We start from the raw sequence: 17,178 nt of genomic DNA, 5'->3' as shown, positions 1-17,178 counted from the left end.
TATGTAAAATTTATATATATATATATATATATATATATATATATATAAAATTCTATCCTAGAAATATTTGTTAAGAGCTTTCAAGCAAGGCTTAGAAACAGATCCTTCCTGGTATGTATCACATTTGCCTGCAACAAAGGCAGAAGGTTAAAAAGGAGGCTTTGTTCTTTTGATACTCACTCCTCAGCTGAGTCCTTACAGACACAGACAAGTCTGAGCCTGCATTGATAGCCAGGTCCATCCTTTAGGAACTGAATCTCCTGATTCCATTTGACTCAGTTTTCGAAACTACAGTGAGCATCATGGCTATCCCTAAGCATCTTGTGAATACTAAAAACTTCAATGCATGAAGTATGCAATGTGTATCATTTTTGGCATGCTGTAAGCATATATAAATATCATGGAGAGATTAGGTGTGTCAAGCTGCATTTTGGTCTTATCAAGCCCCACCTTCTTCCAGCTCACTGAAAAAGGAGTTTATATGTTACCTATCAAGTCTTGTTCCCATGAGGAAAAAAAATGAAAATATGAGCTTATATTTTCTGGGTATATGGCCTGAATGCCATGTACTAGTCTGTCTGTTTTGCTCTTTCCATATTTGAATACACTCTTGAATCATCTATCTGAGGGTCACAAATAAAAGAAAATGCTGTAATGAATTAAGGCTAAATTATATTTGATATGAGGATGTAGGCCTGGGAGGCAGTATGTATAAAACTCTGATTGTTCAATTTGCTACACTGTAATTTGTCACAGAGAACTAATTTTCAAGAATTCTAAAACTAAAAACCTCCCAGAAAACAGGCATGTCTGCTGACATTTGATAATATCTAGTTGCCAGTGAGATTTTCAAAGTACCCATGCCTGTGTCAGTTCCTATATCAAAACACACAGCAAGAGCTCTTGAGTTGGCAATTAATGATAAAACTTGGTGGAAGTGGTTCATGTGGCATCATGTGATAGTTACTCTTTACAGTTCATGGCTCCAATGCTATTGGTTAATTAAAGACATTGCTGAGGACGGGGAAGGACTTGGAAAGGATTGTGGGCCTTTTGTTGTTGATTCTCTTGATAATGAGCTCAGAGATTCAAGAGAACCTTTCAAGTTTCTAGACAACTGAATATATTTTACTTTTGGCTCATTATTTACTTAACTCTAGGTCATTTATTTTGGCAGGAGAAATGCACCTGTTCAATATCAAAAGGCCTATGAATTTCCGCCTTCCTTTATTGCCCTACTATATCATTGGAGAGATTTTGTTAAATGCAAAAAAATGATAATTCTCTGCAGATCGGGATCCCCCTCAGCTTCCATGATTTTAGTTTCCATAATTTAAAGTGCACATTGAAAATAAATTGCTTTATTTGATTGCCTGTAGAGTTTCCATAATGTAATCCAGTAGAGATATCTGACATTGTATATACATCTGTGAAAAATAATATTTCCATAAATAGCACTGAAGATAACAGAATCTGTGAGCTCATCATCTTAAAGATGTCACCTCATAACAGTTTCCTCACTGCATAAAAATATTAATTTATAATGCAGAATTATGAATTATTCATGTAGAGGATAGATCTAGTTATTTTAGTTATGGGATGTTAAATTTATTAATTTTTTTCATCTTCTCCTGCTTTTCATGCACAGGACAAAGCCCAGCCTTACCACCACCGTCACTGAAAACACCAGTTTCTAGACCTGCTCTGTCAACACCGGCTCCTGAAGGCAAGTACTTAGTTTTGTGGTGTTTCCCCCTCCACACACACAAATAGTTCCATTGCAGAATTAAAGGAATGAATGTACAGAAACAAAAGAAAATAACAAAATTAACCAAAGGTCCAGCATTTTCTGGCATAAATTTCCTGTTCATAAGGCAAAATTTTGTTTTCTTGAAATTTCAATTGATGTCTTTCTAGAAAATAAAAATGTCTTCTTAGAATTTCATACGATTGAACGCTGTCTTATTGGAGGAAGATCAGTTTCCTGTCCTGAAAGTAAAGTAAAAAACTATTGGCACTATGGGCAAGAATATGCCTTACCATTCTGCAGTTTTATCATTGCTTGGATAATTGGTATTTAAAGACTCAGGTGACAGAGTCTGAATTTGAGTTCCATATGTATGAATTATCCAAACTTGGGAGTTATTGAAATTGTCTACTCATGAGCTCTGACTTCTAGATGCTATTAGATTTCATGAGCAGACTGCACTTATGAAAAGGATGCAATTATATTTAGTTTGTAAGTGTTGTATGCAATTAGTAATCATAACCAATAATAAATCTTCAAAATAGAACCTTTGAAGGACAAAACAACAACAACAAAAAAAAACAAATAAAATGAAAACAAAATATAACAAACAAACAAAATTCCCCCAGCAAAATAAGAGAGTAAATCACTGTAATCAGTTTTGTTGGAAATTGACATATTTCTTCAAGTCTTTTTTTTTTTTTTTGGTTTTTTTGAGACAGGGTTTCTCTGTGTAGTTTTGGTGACTGTCCTGAATCTTGCTCTGTAGCCCAGAATGGCCTCGAACTCACAGAGATCTGCCTGCCTCTGCCTTCCGAGTGCTCGGATTAAAAGTGCTTATTTTCATAACTTTATAAAGTAAATCCTAACAAGGAGATCGTGTAGGACACTTCCCTAATTATCAGAAATCCACTCGTTAATTAAAAATACTATTCCTGCCATTATAATTCAGTTCAGTGATGTAAAGTACACATAATTAACATTAATACGCGACTAATGTTTTATGATGATACCAACAGAAAGAGTCATCACCCCTTTCTACCTTCTAATGCAAACAGTGTGTTTTGGTGATAGTCAAGACTACTGTAGCTGAAATTCTCAGAATTGAAGGCACATACACATAATTTTATACTCCTGTGAAAACGTGGCTTCTGATTCAGTAAGTTTAGGTTGGAACCTGAGTTTCAGCAGTTTTATCAAGTGTAGCTGATGCTGCTATTCCAGGAATACATTTGACTGTCAAATTTCTATCTGCTCTAAACAACCATGTGTTTATACAAATGCTACTGATATAATTTAGTGACTTGGAAACTTTGACTCAAGATTGCATTCAGAGTGACTAGAATGTCACTTACATAGACAATCTGATTTCTCATTGTCTGAATAAACACCAAATAGTTCAAGGTAAGTATCTAACTCCTTTATTAGATAGTCAGATAAATGTCAGTAGAAAGCAGGGAAGGTGTCACATGTCCTTTATGAATTACAACAACCTGTTATACAGTATATAAATATTTTGGCTTGGTTAGCTAAACAAATTGAATGAATTATGGATTTTAAATTATAAAAAAATTCCTAAGCAAACTGTAAGTGAACATCACATTAATCCCAAACTAGGGAACAAAAATATGCTTTCATGTGATAGAACCTCTGTCTTAGTAGAAATTTCATGAGTACCTTGCTCACACTCTTCAGGGACATTCCAGAGTGTTTAGTGTATGCTAAAAATCTGGTCAAAGGTGTCGAACTCTTGTTTCCTATTCCCTTCAGCTACAAGGTGTTTTGTTTTGCCACATACTTATTTTTCAGTGTGAATATTCTGGCTAGAACAAGATACTATGGTCTCTACTAACTCCCATGTCTTAATACCAACTCCTCAACTTGACTACAGACATTGCTTCTTTGTGAGTGAAAAATGTGTTAAGATCATTTCTATTGATGTGTACATTGGCCTGATCAACCATGTTGTCTGAAAAGCCAGGAAAAGTCTTACTAAGGCACAGGAGACTGGGTAGCTTAAATAATATTTTTTCTATAATTCTGGAGGCTTGAAGTCTAAGATTAGAGTTTCAGCCCAGACAGGTTCAGAGGATCGTCTTCTAAGCATCTCTCTCAGTACTTGGTCCCAAATGTAGAGAAGAGTCATGTTCTAATGTCTCTCTTCCTATAGTGGAGGCAGGTCTATGAGGATTCAGCCCACATGAACTCATTCAACCATAATCATCTTCCTAAAAGGCTCCATCCTTAATAGATACATTGAGACTCAGTATTTCAGCATGAAACCCTTGACATAAATGATGATATACTCATTTTGCAGCAAGCTTTGGTAAGCTTTAAGTTTAGTTAAAACAATGTAAATGTTTACCTTATGCAATTAGGGTTACTTAAATGGTTTTAAGAAGCCAATTGCTTTGCCTTTATTCTTTTTAGAAACAACATGAATTCTAATCTTCATCATTTTCTGTGCTTGCTTTTCATTTGGTGTAAGTTAAGAGTTTATACTGAAGTTAAATAACAAGCAAACTTTGAAAATCTCAACTATCATTGTATACCTTTAAATAAAAGGAAGACAAGGGACTTAGAACAAATCTTCAAAAACTCAAAAACATAACTCCCAAGAAATAAAATAAAGGAGAAAAATAACATGTATATTCTTTTTCACATATGTAACTTAATAGTTCAAGTGACTTGGATAATTTACACAAACTGCCAAGCAGCCATCTCCATGCCTAATGTTAACAGGACAAGCTACAGCTTGTAAATATTAGTATCATCATAAATGTCATTGAATTCTAAATATCTGAACATTAATCAAATAATTAAGATTTCATAGGCATTCTTTGATAATAAGATTCTTTACATGTTTGGCTCTAATTGATCTCCTGGCAGAAGTTCATAAAAAACCAAGAAGCAAATGTTTTGCCTTTCACCTTGACACCTGGAAATTGATATGTCATTTTTACAATGGAATGCTATACATCTTTTGTCACAATTGAAGAATGATTAATTTGACAATTCATCCCAGATTCCACATTATGTTTATATGAATAAAATAACAGTATTTCGGGACTGTGGGCCTTTTGCAAATAGGAACTACTTTTGTGCACAGAGGTAGGGTCCTCTTATTGAGGTTTCTAGCACTAAAGAACTCCTAAGAAGCACAAGGTATCCAGACAGGCTGAGCTCAGCATCTTTTTCAGGCATTTCAGATGTGCTGCCTATGACTTCATTAACATAATTGATTAGGAACGAGGACATATTTAGTATTAATCAAGCTGTTTTTAGTGAAGCTGATTATGCCGGTCCTCTTGATGCACTATTTTGGTCTGGAACTTCCTTAAGAATAACTTGAAAGAAAATGGCTTTGTGTGAAAAAGAAAATCTTGCACATGGCACTGAAGTGTACCATTTGTTCTGTAGAATGTGTGTAAATTGTAGAAGTGTAAACATGTTACAATGTTAATGTTTTTAAAATAGTGCCTTTTTAGAGATACTAGATTATTACCTTCGCTCAAGGAGTTTGGAAACAACTTAGAACTTTTTCAATAGAAGCCTAAAAGCTTGTCGACCTTGCAGATAAAACTCTACATATCTATAAAGCTCTTTTTATAAAAACAGTCTTTGTGTTTTCATAACACTTTGACAATGAGTTTCTTGCAACAGGTACTTGTTAGAGGAAAATCACTGTACTTCCTATCTCAGGCCACTCATTTAGTGTCGTGAAGTTGTACATTGCTTTTATTGTTTACTGTGTTTTCTCTGGCACATGCTTTGTATGCTGTAATAAAGTTTTATTGTTTTGAATATTTGAATACAAAGGGAACTAAATGCATATTAAATTATGTGCATTCTTTGATTCTTTATAAAATATTGGTCTTGGGAATATTGGTTACAATAGCTTTAAAGGGATCTTACCTAGTAATCAAATAAATAAATCATTTTGGCAACTGTTATCAATGTTTATTTAATACCTGACATTTCTCAACTAGCACTAATTTTAAAATGGACCTAAATACAATATTAATTTCCATAATCTTTTAAAGTACATTAATTTTTTGTTCTCACAGGGGCAGAGAGGCCCATAGATTCAAATGGTCACTGTAGTTACCCACAAATTATATAGAGATATAAGAATAATCACTTTTCCTCACTCAGAATAACTTTGTAATATTACATGCCAGGTAGTATTACAACTTAGCATGGAAAACTTCTTACTCTCAAATATTGGTGAGCATTTCCACCCATTTCTCCCAGGAAGACTTTCTCTGGAAGATTCGGGCATCTCCCTAGTCACTAACAGTGTTAGAAAAAACTGTTTCCTAAAATCTTCAAATAAGCGAAATTACAAGATATGATCTCATTCATTTTTAATCAATAATTGTAGTTACTTTCTTCTTTTACCTAATTCACCACAACTCTCTGAAACCCCTAGTTTTGATCATTGATCAGTGAAGAATGGAAAGATATCCTTAAACAAATAACAGATATATAATGTGAAATCACCAGGGCATTTCTATTGTAGCATATGTGTGGAAAGAAGAAGTTAAATTATACTTAAACTACTTTTAAGTATCTCATTATAAGTACACAATTTGAATAGTAGCTTTAATACATTAATCCTTGATATATAATTAGTATTAATTTTGATGTTATCATTGTAAAAATATTATAACTTTTGTAATTTGTATGTAGATCAGGAAACTCTAGTGAGAAGACCAGAATCACACAACCCAACCTCAGCTCAGGTAGTAATCACTTGCATGATCTTGACAGAACAATTAACATGTAATGACTTCCATCTCTTCACTTCTTCACTTCAGAACTATGGAAGCTGGACTTAAGTGGAACCTGGTGTCTATTTTGACATTTCTACCCACATCTCTCTCTCTCTCTCTTTTTGTTTTTTTTCCTCCAGGCAGATAGATTGGTAATAAGCTGTTTTAATAACAGATTGAAGTCTACAGGGCTTTGCTTTGTGATAACAGCCACTAGAGATGTGAAAGCACAGTTAACGATGTCTACAGAGAGGTTGATTTTGTCAGAACAAAACTATGAACCATTATGTATAAAATAGAAAAATGAGTTGAATATATCACAAAGGCTGCATGAGTTGGGAGAAGGCAAGCTATGAACAAGGCAGGATATATAGTGCTGCAAGATCTATTTGGGTTAGAAAGAATAAGTGGTTAGAGTTATATAGATACAGGGGGAAAAGGAGCATCATATAAAAAGTATTATAATTTACCATTGGATACATTGTAGGGCAAGCTTCTAGAGGAGCTACCAATGCCTTATTTACAATTCTATTAAACCAAAGAACTTGGTCACCTCACGTTTTCTGTGACATACATCCTGTGAAGTACAAACTATAAAATAATAAAACACAAATTTATTCTCTGTTTTATTCCATTAATTCTATGATATGTGGGATTTATTCAACTTTAGGCCAGAATGCTTTAGAAAACAGGAATTGATGATAAATAGTCTTGAGGGTTTAGAAGACAAGAGACATTTAGAAGGCTACTGCTCTAGGGGAAAATGTACTTTTATTCTAAAAGGGTTACATTTACAGTCAAAACAATTCCAGGAACTGAATATGATGCAATAATTTTAGGGGGAAGATCAGAGAAATCAAGGAAATTGCCTACGATGGCACAGATCTAAAAATGGCATAATTGTAATTTGAGGCCAGGTGTCTCTTAACAAGGCTCGTGCTTTTCCCATTATCTCTGAATGGCAATTAAGTGTTAGGGCTCCATATGATTGCTAAAGCTCTTATCTGACTTGGGTAAATGAATGACATTAGGCATGAGAATAGGTTTTGAGAGGTAGTAAGATCAATTTTGATCTGGCTCAGTGTATCATTGTGCCCGGGTCACTCAAATATGTGAATTCATGAGCTTAGAGAATGAAATATTTATGAATGTCTGAGTAGAGTTACGGTGGAGCATTCCAGGCATAGCTCAAACTGGAAACTCCTATCAACCTTTAGCCTGAAGAGGCAGAGGAATGGAGATATTTACAATACCAGAAAAGTTTGTGACAAGAAAAGAGAGTCAAAATTTGAACATCTGCATGTTATGACCTTCAGTAAGGGAACTTAACTATCAACACTGCAAATGGTAAATGTAATAATTTCAGTAAAGCAGAGAATGGGGAATAAATGTCCAGTTATTTCTCCTTTTTAAAATATGAGCTCTCTCTCTCTCTCTCTCTCTCTCTCTCTCTCTCTCTCTCTCTCTCTCTCTCTCTCGTTTTTGAGACAGGGTCTCTGTATAATCCTGGCTGTCCTGGAACTCACTATGTAGCCCAGGCTGACCTCAACTCACAGAGATCTATCTGGCTGTGCCCTTAGAGTGCTGGGATTAAAGGATTAAAGGTGTGCATCACCATACCTGACCTTTCACTAAGATCTCTTGATATGTTGCCCAGAGTCCTGATCTACCAACATGCAGATGACCTGGATGTTGATAGGTATCATTTATATAAAAGTCACTGTGGAGACTGGACCTGGAAAGCATAAGAAGTCTTTACTGCGTGTTTGGCAGGAAGTTGAGCTGAGTTTACCCACATAAACACCTCCAACGGGTAATAGTGTAATATAGGAATGTGGAGAAAGAAAGATGGTACTGATAGTGGAATTATCAGTTTAATTCAAGCACATTTTTTTTTGAAGAGAGCTATGAAGAACTCAGATCTATGACAGTGTTGGTAGATCAAATGTTATGACAAAATCCTTTTAGAGAACATGTTGTATTGCTGTCCTGCATCTTCACAGGATCAAGGCCCTATGGTTTTTGTTTTTGTTTTTTTTTCTTTTTATTGTTGTTGTTGGTTTTTTGGTTTTTTTTTTTTTGAGACAGAGTTTTTCTATATAGTTTTGGGGCCTGTCCTGGATCTTGCTCTGTAGATCAGGCTGGCCTTGACCTCACAGAGATCTGCCTGGTTCTGTTCTTCATTTGTTTTTAAGAAAGTGTTAATCTCTTAGTTGAGTTATTCTCTATTTCTTTATCCAGATAGAAGGACATTTCAAAGACCATTTATCAATCAATCAAGGAAAAATTATCCCTAAAACACTCATATAAAGCTTAATTGCAAATAAACCTACAAAGTAGGTCAATCATGGATATGTATCCTCTAAGTACAGACTACATCTAAGAAATGTGTGAAAATATGAGGAAAACTGTTGACTTAATCTGGATTCTCCAGAGAAAAGCAGAACCAAAAATCTTAGTGGAAATGTACATATATAACTATCTATCTGTCTATCTATCTATCTATCTATCTATCTATCATCAACCTATAAATCTATCTGTCCTGAGACAGATTAATTTTAAAGAGTTGCTTCTTGAAAATATTACTGCTTACAACTCCCAGGTTTCTAGCACTTGTAGGCAGACAAGGTATTCAGGGAAACTTGTTAAAGCACTGAGTATAAAGGAGTATGGTAATGAAATTCCTATTCAAGAGGCTTTAGATATTTTTCTCAAAACTTTCGATTAGCTGGCAGAGGCCCAATTCATCCACATCATGGAGATGATTCATTTTACCCAGTTTCCTGATTCAAAATCACTGTCTTAAAATAGCTAGATTGAAAAAATAAATAAAATAGATAGATTGCTTGTTATCTTATCTAGCTAAGATAATACATCAAATTAACCATTGTATCATCAGAGGGCAATATGAGAAGGGATTAGGAATGTAACTCAAAAAGACAACATTTGCCTAATACACACAAGGCCTTAGGTTCAAACCTAACACCAAAATACTAAATGAAATGAAGATAGAGAAAAAGAAAGTTAAAAAAATAAAACACAAAGAGAAAGCTGAGGATGGCATAAAGTGAAGGAAATAAAAGTTACAACATTTACAGGTGCTACAGAGTTGAATAGAACAAAGATAAAGTAGACATCATTCATACAAAATGATGATAACCTGTTATTGGGTGCAAATTTTCCCTCTCACACATATGCTTGAGGGCACAGTTGGGACTAAACTGAAAGTCCAAACATAAAGCCGATTACTATGTCTTGACTTCTCAGTGACTCCCATGGCCGTGGTGGTGATTTTAAACTAAATTATTTTGAAGGTCTGTTCTGTATTGAAACTTTTATATGTATTACACTTTTGCCTCTTACACTCTGAAACAAACTGCATGATAATGAGTAACACTCAAAGAAAATTCATGTTATCTCTCTGAGACATAATCCTTCCAATATTTGGAGTTAATACTTTTAAACTTTATTTTGTGATGAATTTACATTCACAGAAAATTTTTGTACACATTTCAACAAACTTCCTCTGATATTAGTGGCATAAAACCATTGTCTACTTACTAAAACTAAGAAAATTACATTGGCACAGCCATGTTAATTGAATTATACATTCATTTGATTTCATTTTCAAATGTTTATGGATGATTAAAAATAATGCCTACTTTGATAGTGGAGTAATGAACTATTCACAGATTTTTTCTTTCCCACTCTAAATTCTAGGCAATATTTTAATTTTTTTCTGGTCAATTCTGTTTATGTTGTGTTCTCAGAATGTTATTTGTAAGCATATAAAAATTACTTCACATTTGAATAGGCAAGATTTAATTCCCAGAAAAAAAAAAGCATATAATCTGAAGGATGTGAAAAAAGATCAAAAGAAGGGGAAGGGAGGTACAGATAGGCTGAAGTAACTTCCATTGGTATTTTGAAAAAAGAAGAATATTTAGAAAGAGGTAGTAAAAGAGTTACATACAAAGGTTTTCTGGATGAAACCAGAAAAGTTCAGGAAGTAAAAGCAAAAATAAAACGGGATTACATCCAAGTGAGGTGCTTGTTCTGCACACAGACTAAACAATCAGCAAGTATATAGACAACCTTTAAAACAGAAAAGGGGCTGCCTTGTAACTATGCATGTGACGGAGGATTAATATCCATCATATGTAAGGAATTGCAATAGCTAAAAAGAAATCCACTAAAATACACTATAAATGGGTAACACACATTTCTCAAAGTAAGATAAACAAATGGCAAACAGCTATGTAGCAAATGCTCATCACACAAATCACCATGGAAATTTAAATCAAAACCACAATTAGACATCTACTCGTTCATCTGTAAATGCTTTTATCTAAAAGAAAAATGATAACAAGTAACAGTGAGGCCATGAGAAAGGGAACCTTTATATACTGTTGGTGGGAAATTATATTAATACAGTGTTGTGGAAAGTGTAGGTGTTCCTTCTAAAAATTATAATATATGAACCAACTATATATTAACTATATGAACCAACAATTTGACTACTGAACACACACACGTATATGTGAAAAGAAGTATATATATATATATATATATGAAATGAAATCAATATCATCAAGAGTCACATGTACTTTAAAGTTTACTGAGACAATGTTCACAATAAATGAGATGTAGAGTCAACCCAAGCAGCTGATGAAGAGATGAAGATTATGAAGTATGGTCTCTTCTACTTAGCCTTCTTAAGGTTAGAACCGGTATACACAAATACAATTATGCATGTGATTATAATGAACTAAAGAAGAGGATGTGGATTTGAAGGACAGTAAAGAGCAATGTACAGGGGGGTTTGGAGGAAAAAAAGGGAAGGGAGAAATGCTGTATTTCAATTACAATCTCAAAAAGAAACAAACAAATACTGGAACAAATATTCTTTTTTTTTTTTGGTTTTTCAAGACAGTGTTTCTCTGTGTAGCTTTGCGCCTTTCCTGGAACTCACTTTGGAGACTAGGCTGGCCTCGAACTCACAGAGATCCGCCTGGGATTAAAGGCGTGCCCCACCACTGCCCGGCTTGGAACCAATATTCTAAATGCTCATCCATTGCTTTTTATTTATGATATTGAGTATTAGTTTTCATTTTTCCCCTCTGCATTTTGCGCTATAAAAATGACCAAAGAGAAAGTTAAAGATGAGATGGTGTTTTGGTCAGGTTTTTGTCAACATGACACAAACTAGAGTCACTTAGGAAGAGGGAACCTCAACTGATGAATTGCTTCCATCACATTGGCCTGTAGACGTGCCCATGGGTTGTGTTCTTCATTGATGATGTATGTGTGAGGGCCCATCCCATTGTGAGTAGTGCATGGGGCCTGGACCATAGAAAAATGAAACAAACAAACAAACAAACAAACAAACAAATCTGAGAAAGGCATAATGAACAAGTGAGTAAGCAACATTCTTCCATGGTCTCTTCTTTAGGTCCAGACTCCAGGTTCCTGGCTTGAGTTCCCGGCCTGACTTACCTCAGAATAGACTGTGACCTAGAAATTATAAGATGAAATAAAGCCCTTTTCTCCCTAAGTTAGCTTTGGTTAATGTTTTGTCATAGCCAAAAAAAAAAAAAAAAAAGAAAAAAAGATAGGACAGGTAGTTTTTATAACAGAATGAATATGATTTTCTATCAGTTTCTTATTGTAGAATTCTGTTTAGAATCATTGGGGCTAACAAATTTTGCTCATAATTGTTTTTATGAAGAAGGAAATGGATTCTTTTAAAGTTCTTGTTTACATGTACAATAGAAAATCAAAGCATGTGTTTACTTTTGTATTGGTTTAATATAAATGTTTTCCCCTATTATGCAAGCTGATGGTAAATGCTGTTATTCTTCCTTGATAATCAATGAGAAAAGTAGCCACACCTTTGTAACTTTTTCTGTTCTGGTCAAATGCAATAAAGTATCTTGGAACTGTTTACACAGTGAAAAATATGGGACATTTCAATTAAGTGGGGTGTGCGATGCTACAGGAATAAACCTTAAGATATGGTACAAATATATAATCCTACTTTAGTATACTCTATAGGAGATGATGAAATATATGTAGTTCATAAGTTAAAATGAAGTTGAATTTGGCATACTAAAACCATTGCAACATGAAAAATTGAATTCTTATGATAGGCATTTAATTCCACTTTAAGAATTAATATCCATTAAACATATTTTTTAAAATTGAAAGGCTTCAATTAAACCTTAAACCATTCTCATAAATATTCTAAAGTCATGTCATATTGGAAAATAACGATTGAGTATCTCTGATGTATTTTAGTAAATCAAATTGAAATTTCTCAGAGGTCTATTATAAAAATGACAATATCTTTGAAATAGTATTCTAATGTGAATTTTGACTATTAGTTATAACCAACTTGTACTCTGAATAGCAATACTTTAGTGATGAGAAGAAAAAGTTCGATTTTTTTTAATGCATTTAAGTATTCTTGACATTTCAAACATAATGAAGGACATTCACAGTCCACTTCCAATTACTGGCAAATGTAGAACAATAAGGAAAACACAGAAAAAGTAATCTCATTTAGGAGATATGATGCTGAAAATGAAAAGCTGTTAGAAAAGCATCTTGCATTTATGGTTTCCTTATCCCCATGAAGAAAATGCTTTGTCAATGTTTACAGCACAACATCTTGAAGAAGTAATGAATCTGCATAAAACTTAAATTGTTTAAAAGAGAGTCTCAGTATAACAGCGTTGTGAAACAATAAAAAGGAACAACTGTGCTTTATAGAGTTGCTTGATAAGATAAATGCATGTGGATTTACAGCTGCTTGCTTTAGACGAGTCTAGCAAAGTTTAATTGAGCATTTTTCTTTTGACATTTTAAGACCTTAGTGGAAAAGTGAAAGGTAAAGTATCTCTCTCACTGCCCTTCACCCATTTTCTATCATTGGCTCATCTTTGTTTAGAAAATGAAAACAAAACAAAACAAAATAAGAAAACAGATGTGGCAACTTTCATCCTTATAATTGTAACACACTCAATATTAATACAATCAGTTTTCTTAAAAGTCCTCTATATTTTTTGAAAGAATCGGGGGAAAACTGTTCATTTTAAACATTAAGTTTAATTGATACAGACATTTTGTGATTTAAAATGCATTAAATTATTCTTCCTTTTGAACTCTTTTTTTGTATTAAAAACTCAGTTATAGAAAATACAACTTATTAGGTCAAATATTTTTCACTGGGATTGAATAAAAAGTACTGGTTAGACAATGAAGGAAGTGTGAGATAACACTTTTTCCCCTGTCTTTGCCCCAGCAAGTGTGCAAGTACAGTGAAAATTTTCACTTTCAATATTACAGGGTGCAGAAGGTAGTTTGTGTTTTTCCTTAAATCTATATCCATGTTCTGTCATTTACATACAATTTGAAATTTTATGTAACCCTTCTTGAGCCCATATTCTTACTAGCTATAGGTGTACACACATTTACCTATCAATTAAGTATATTCTAACGTATCCAAGCTCATGTCCTTTTCGTATTAGTGAAGTTTCCTATCATCTTGAGCTTATAATGGCTTTAACCCAAATTATAACATTTTAAAACTTTTCTTTAATCATAAAATATGTAATTAATTGAGACCCCTTTTATCCCAGTACACTTGAGGCTCACAGAAAAAATATAATATGGTACCATGAGCAAAATTAGCTTTAAACTACAAAGAAGCAGAGTCCTTTAGGATATTTACTTCATGAAACCTGGAGTTCCCAGCTTATAGATATAGTCACAAGATATCACTGCATAACTTCAATACTGCAGCTGTGTGAGCTGTAAGGCTTGAAATACACCAGCCATAGCAGGGTTCCACGCAGCATCTAGCCTCAGGCAGAGAGTTTCCCTCAGGTATAGCTGGTTTTCCTCTCTCTGCCTTCCTGGGCTGAACCTCTGCCCTTTTCTCTCAAAGACTGTAATGCCATTGTGAACTTTCTCTTCTCACTTTGCTTCTCCCATCAGGAGTCAAAGTTTTCTTAAAATTCCTGATCCTTGCAGCTGCTTTAGCATAAGACTAAATAAGTATTTATTCATTTCAATGACTAAATGGCAGAGCTAAAAGTCTCTGAGTAGCCATTGGAAATTGTTAAGGAATTACAGTTTGGTAGTTACTTGTTAATAATGGGAACTGCTTTCCATGGATAATTCACCCATTACTGAAGAAAATTGAAGGCAAAGAAAATGGATTTGGGTTCTAAAAGGCCAGCTCAGTTATGGCAGATAACTCCAGTGAAGTCCTCAATCTAAAGACCCTTGCTGTCAGAGTAAAAATTGCATTGCAAAGTAATGTCTCTCATTATGTCATACATTTCCTTCTTTGAAAAGCCCCAGTTAAAATTCAAAGGAAAAAATTAATGGTGTACAACAACAAAAGAACATTTGCACTGATTTTTTCTCTAACTTCCTTATCATCTCATCACATAATCCAGTGGGGGTACTTGACACCACCCAGAAGCAAAGCTCCCCCATGCTATCACCTAAACATGGAACTTATATGCTTAATGTATCCTAGTAGTCTCCTATGCTACTGTGAGAAGAAATATTGTCGCATAAGCCACAGTATTCCACACGATGGGCCCCAGTAGAACCCTGCCCCCAATCTTGCACTCTGCCTGTATGTAATCCTTCACCATGTTTTCTATGTATCTAGCATGCTTCAGTTTCAAAGTCTTGGCAAGTGTGTTTCTTCTTCTTGAAAAATAGCCCAAACACTCCTAGCTTTTATTTTCTATAGTTGTTTTTTGTTTTGTTTTTTACTATCGCCATGAAGAATGATTTACCCATGATTAACCCTAATGAAAACAATGCTTTGTCACACCTTCAGATTCCTTAATCTGCTAAAACAAATGTAATAGTTTAAGTTGTCAAACTGATGCATCTTGGAAAAGGCACTCTCAGTTGAAGAACTGACTCAGTCAAATGGCCTATAGGAATGTCTATGGGGCGATTTGTGGATTATAGATTGATGTAGAAGGGCCCAACATAATGTGGGTGGTATGATCCCTAGGCAGGTGGACAAATAAATCCTTCCCTTTCCCAATTTGTCTTTAGACATGGTTTCTATGACATCAACATCAAAGCAAAGTAGGATATTATGTCTCTTTTTTCTAATTCTTATCATCACCATATAACATTATATATCCTTTTTTATTTCCAGACTGGGTTTGTCTGTGTGTAGCCCTAGATGATCTAGAACTCACTCTGTAGACCAGGCTGGCCTTGCACTCACAAGGTCTGCCTTTCTCTTCCACCCAAGTGATGGTATTAAAAGCATGAGCGACCACTGCCCAGAAAACATTATATATCTTAAGCACCTCTCTTGCTGAAAAGCTTTGTGAAATACAGACAGTATATAATGGCTACTTACAACTTTAAAGATTTTTAATGTAATCTATTTCTAGTAAAACTGATTAATATGTGAAAGATTGTGTGAATTTCATTTGAAGTTAGGAATTAAGTAATGATAAATTTAAATACATTCCAAGTCATTTCCCTGTAATTTACCGTTAAAGATGGAAGGACTACAATGTACTCAACAGTTGCGTTAGACATTGAGCAATTATAAGACTTTTCCCCATTGTTTTATCCACAGGGTATGGGGGTTTGGGATAATAAAGCATGGGAGTCATTGATCTAAATTCTCTTCTTGACCTTTTCTATTTGCGTGATGTTGGGCATCTGTTTGAGACACTAAATTTCAGTTCATCCTTCTGTAAATGGTAACTAACAAACCATAACCAAATGACAGCCAGAAGTTTTCTTCTTTATCACATCACAGCTATGCTGTAAACAGATATGCTTCTATGTGTGTATATTTTTTCCCTGAGGTTTCTCAGGAAGAACTATTTTAGAGACACACACTTCTTGAATGCAGAAAGATAGATAATTTGTACTTACAGAAATCAATAAAACTCACACCTAGAAAAATACTAAAGATTATATGTACTCACATTTCTATTATTTATCAAATGTTGGTCATTATTTTCATTGTACTTTTAATAGCTACTTTGTTCCAGATATTTTAGTTCAATTATCTCCAATCCTCACAGCAAAACAGCTTGTTAGTTACGTGAAATTTAGTTTTTCAAAGCACATGTCCAATATTATACAACCAGGAAAGGTCAAGAACAGAATTAAGACCAAGGACAGTGTGCATTCTTTCTTATCCTACACCCTGGAGATAACAATGGTAAAGTCTAATAACTGCTCATGTGATTGAGCTCATCTCCTTTTATGCTGTTTTCCATGGTCATGCCATGAACTGGGTTGCAGGCCAATCTCTACCACTCCAGAGAAACAAGGTGACAGTGACAAGGTGGAACAGGGTGTCATGGAAGGAGTGGGACCTGATTTGACTGGAAGCAAAAATATCCTAATCCAGGCCTTGCAGTGATGAAAAACATTCCACTGTCATGTCGAGTTCATGCAAATCTCTGTACTGAAAGACTTGGGGAAGAATAACAAAACAGAAGACACAACTGAAACTATTTGCATTCACTTCTTTCTTTTGCTAGAAACCAGCATATTAGAAACCTTTACAAGTATAATTAACCATTGTATGTGTTCTGGCTTTGGGAAGGCATATAAACATTTAAAATGAAGAGAAAAGCTTATTGTAAG

The 17,178-nt window shown here is 34.4% G+C and overlaps 1 protein-coding gene across 1 annotated transcript in view; it reads left to right on the top strand.

Annotated features, from left to right (window-relative positions):
• The window catches only part of Trdn (triadin), a 319,941-nt gene that overhangs the window by 101,455 nt on the left and 201,308 nt on the right, over window positions 1–17,178 (top strand). Inside the window, exons 10-11 of the mRNA XM_059272972.1 lie at window positions 1,649–1,726; window positions 9,537–9,545. Coding sequence (XP_059128955.1) covers window positions 1,649–1,726; window positions 9,537–9,545 — 87 coding nt within the window. The remainder of the gene's footprint in view (window positions 1–1,648; window positions 1,727–9,536; window positions 9,546–17,178) is intronic.

Source organism: Peromyscus eremicus, chromosome 8b (assembly GCF_949786415.1).
Source record: "Peromyscus eremicus chromosome 8b, PerEre_H2_v1, whole genome shotgun sequence".
NCBI lineage: Eukaryota > Metazoa > Chordata > Mammalia > Rodentia > Cricetidae > Peromyscus > Peromyscus eremicus.
This window is presented reverse-complemented; position numbering and strand designations above follow the sequence as displayed.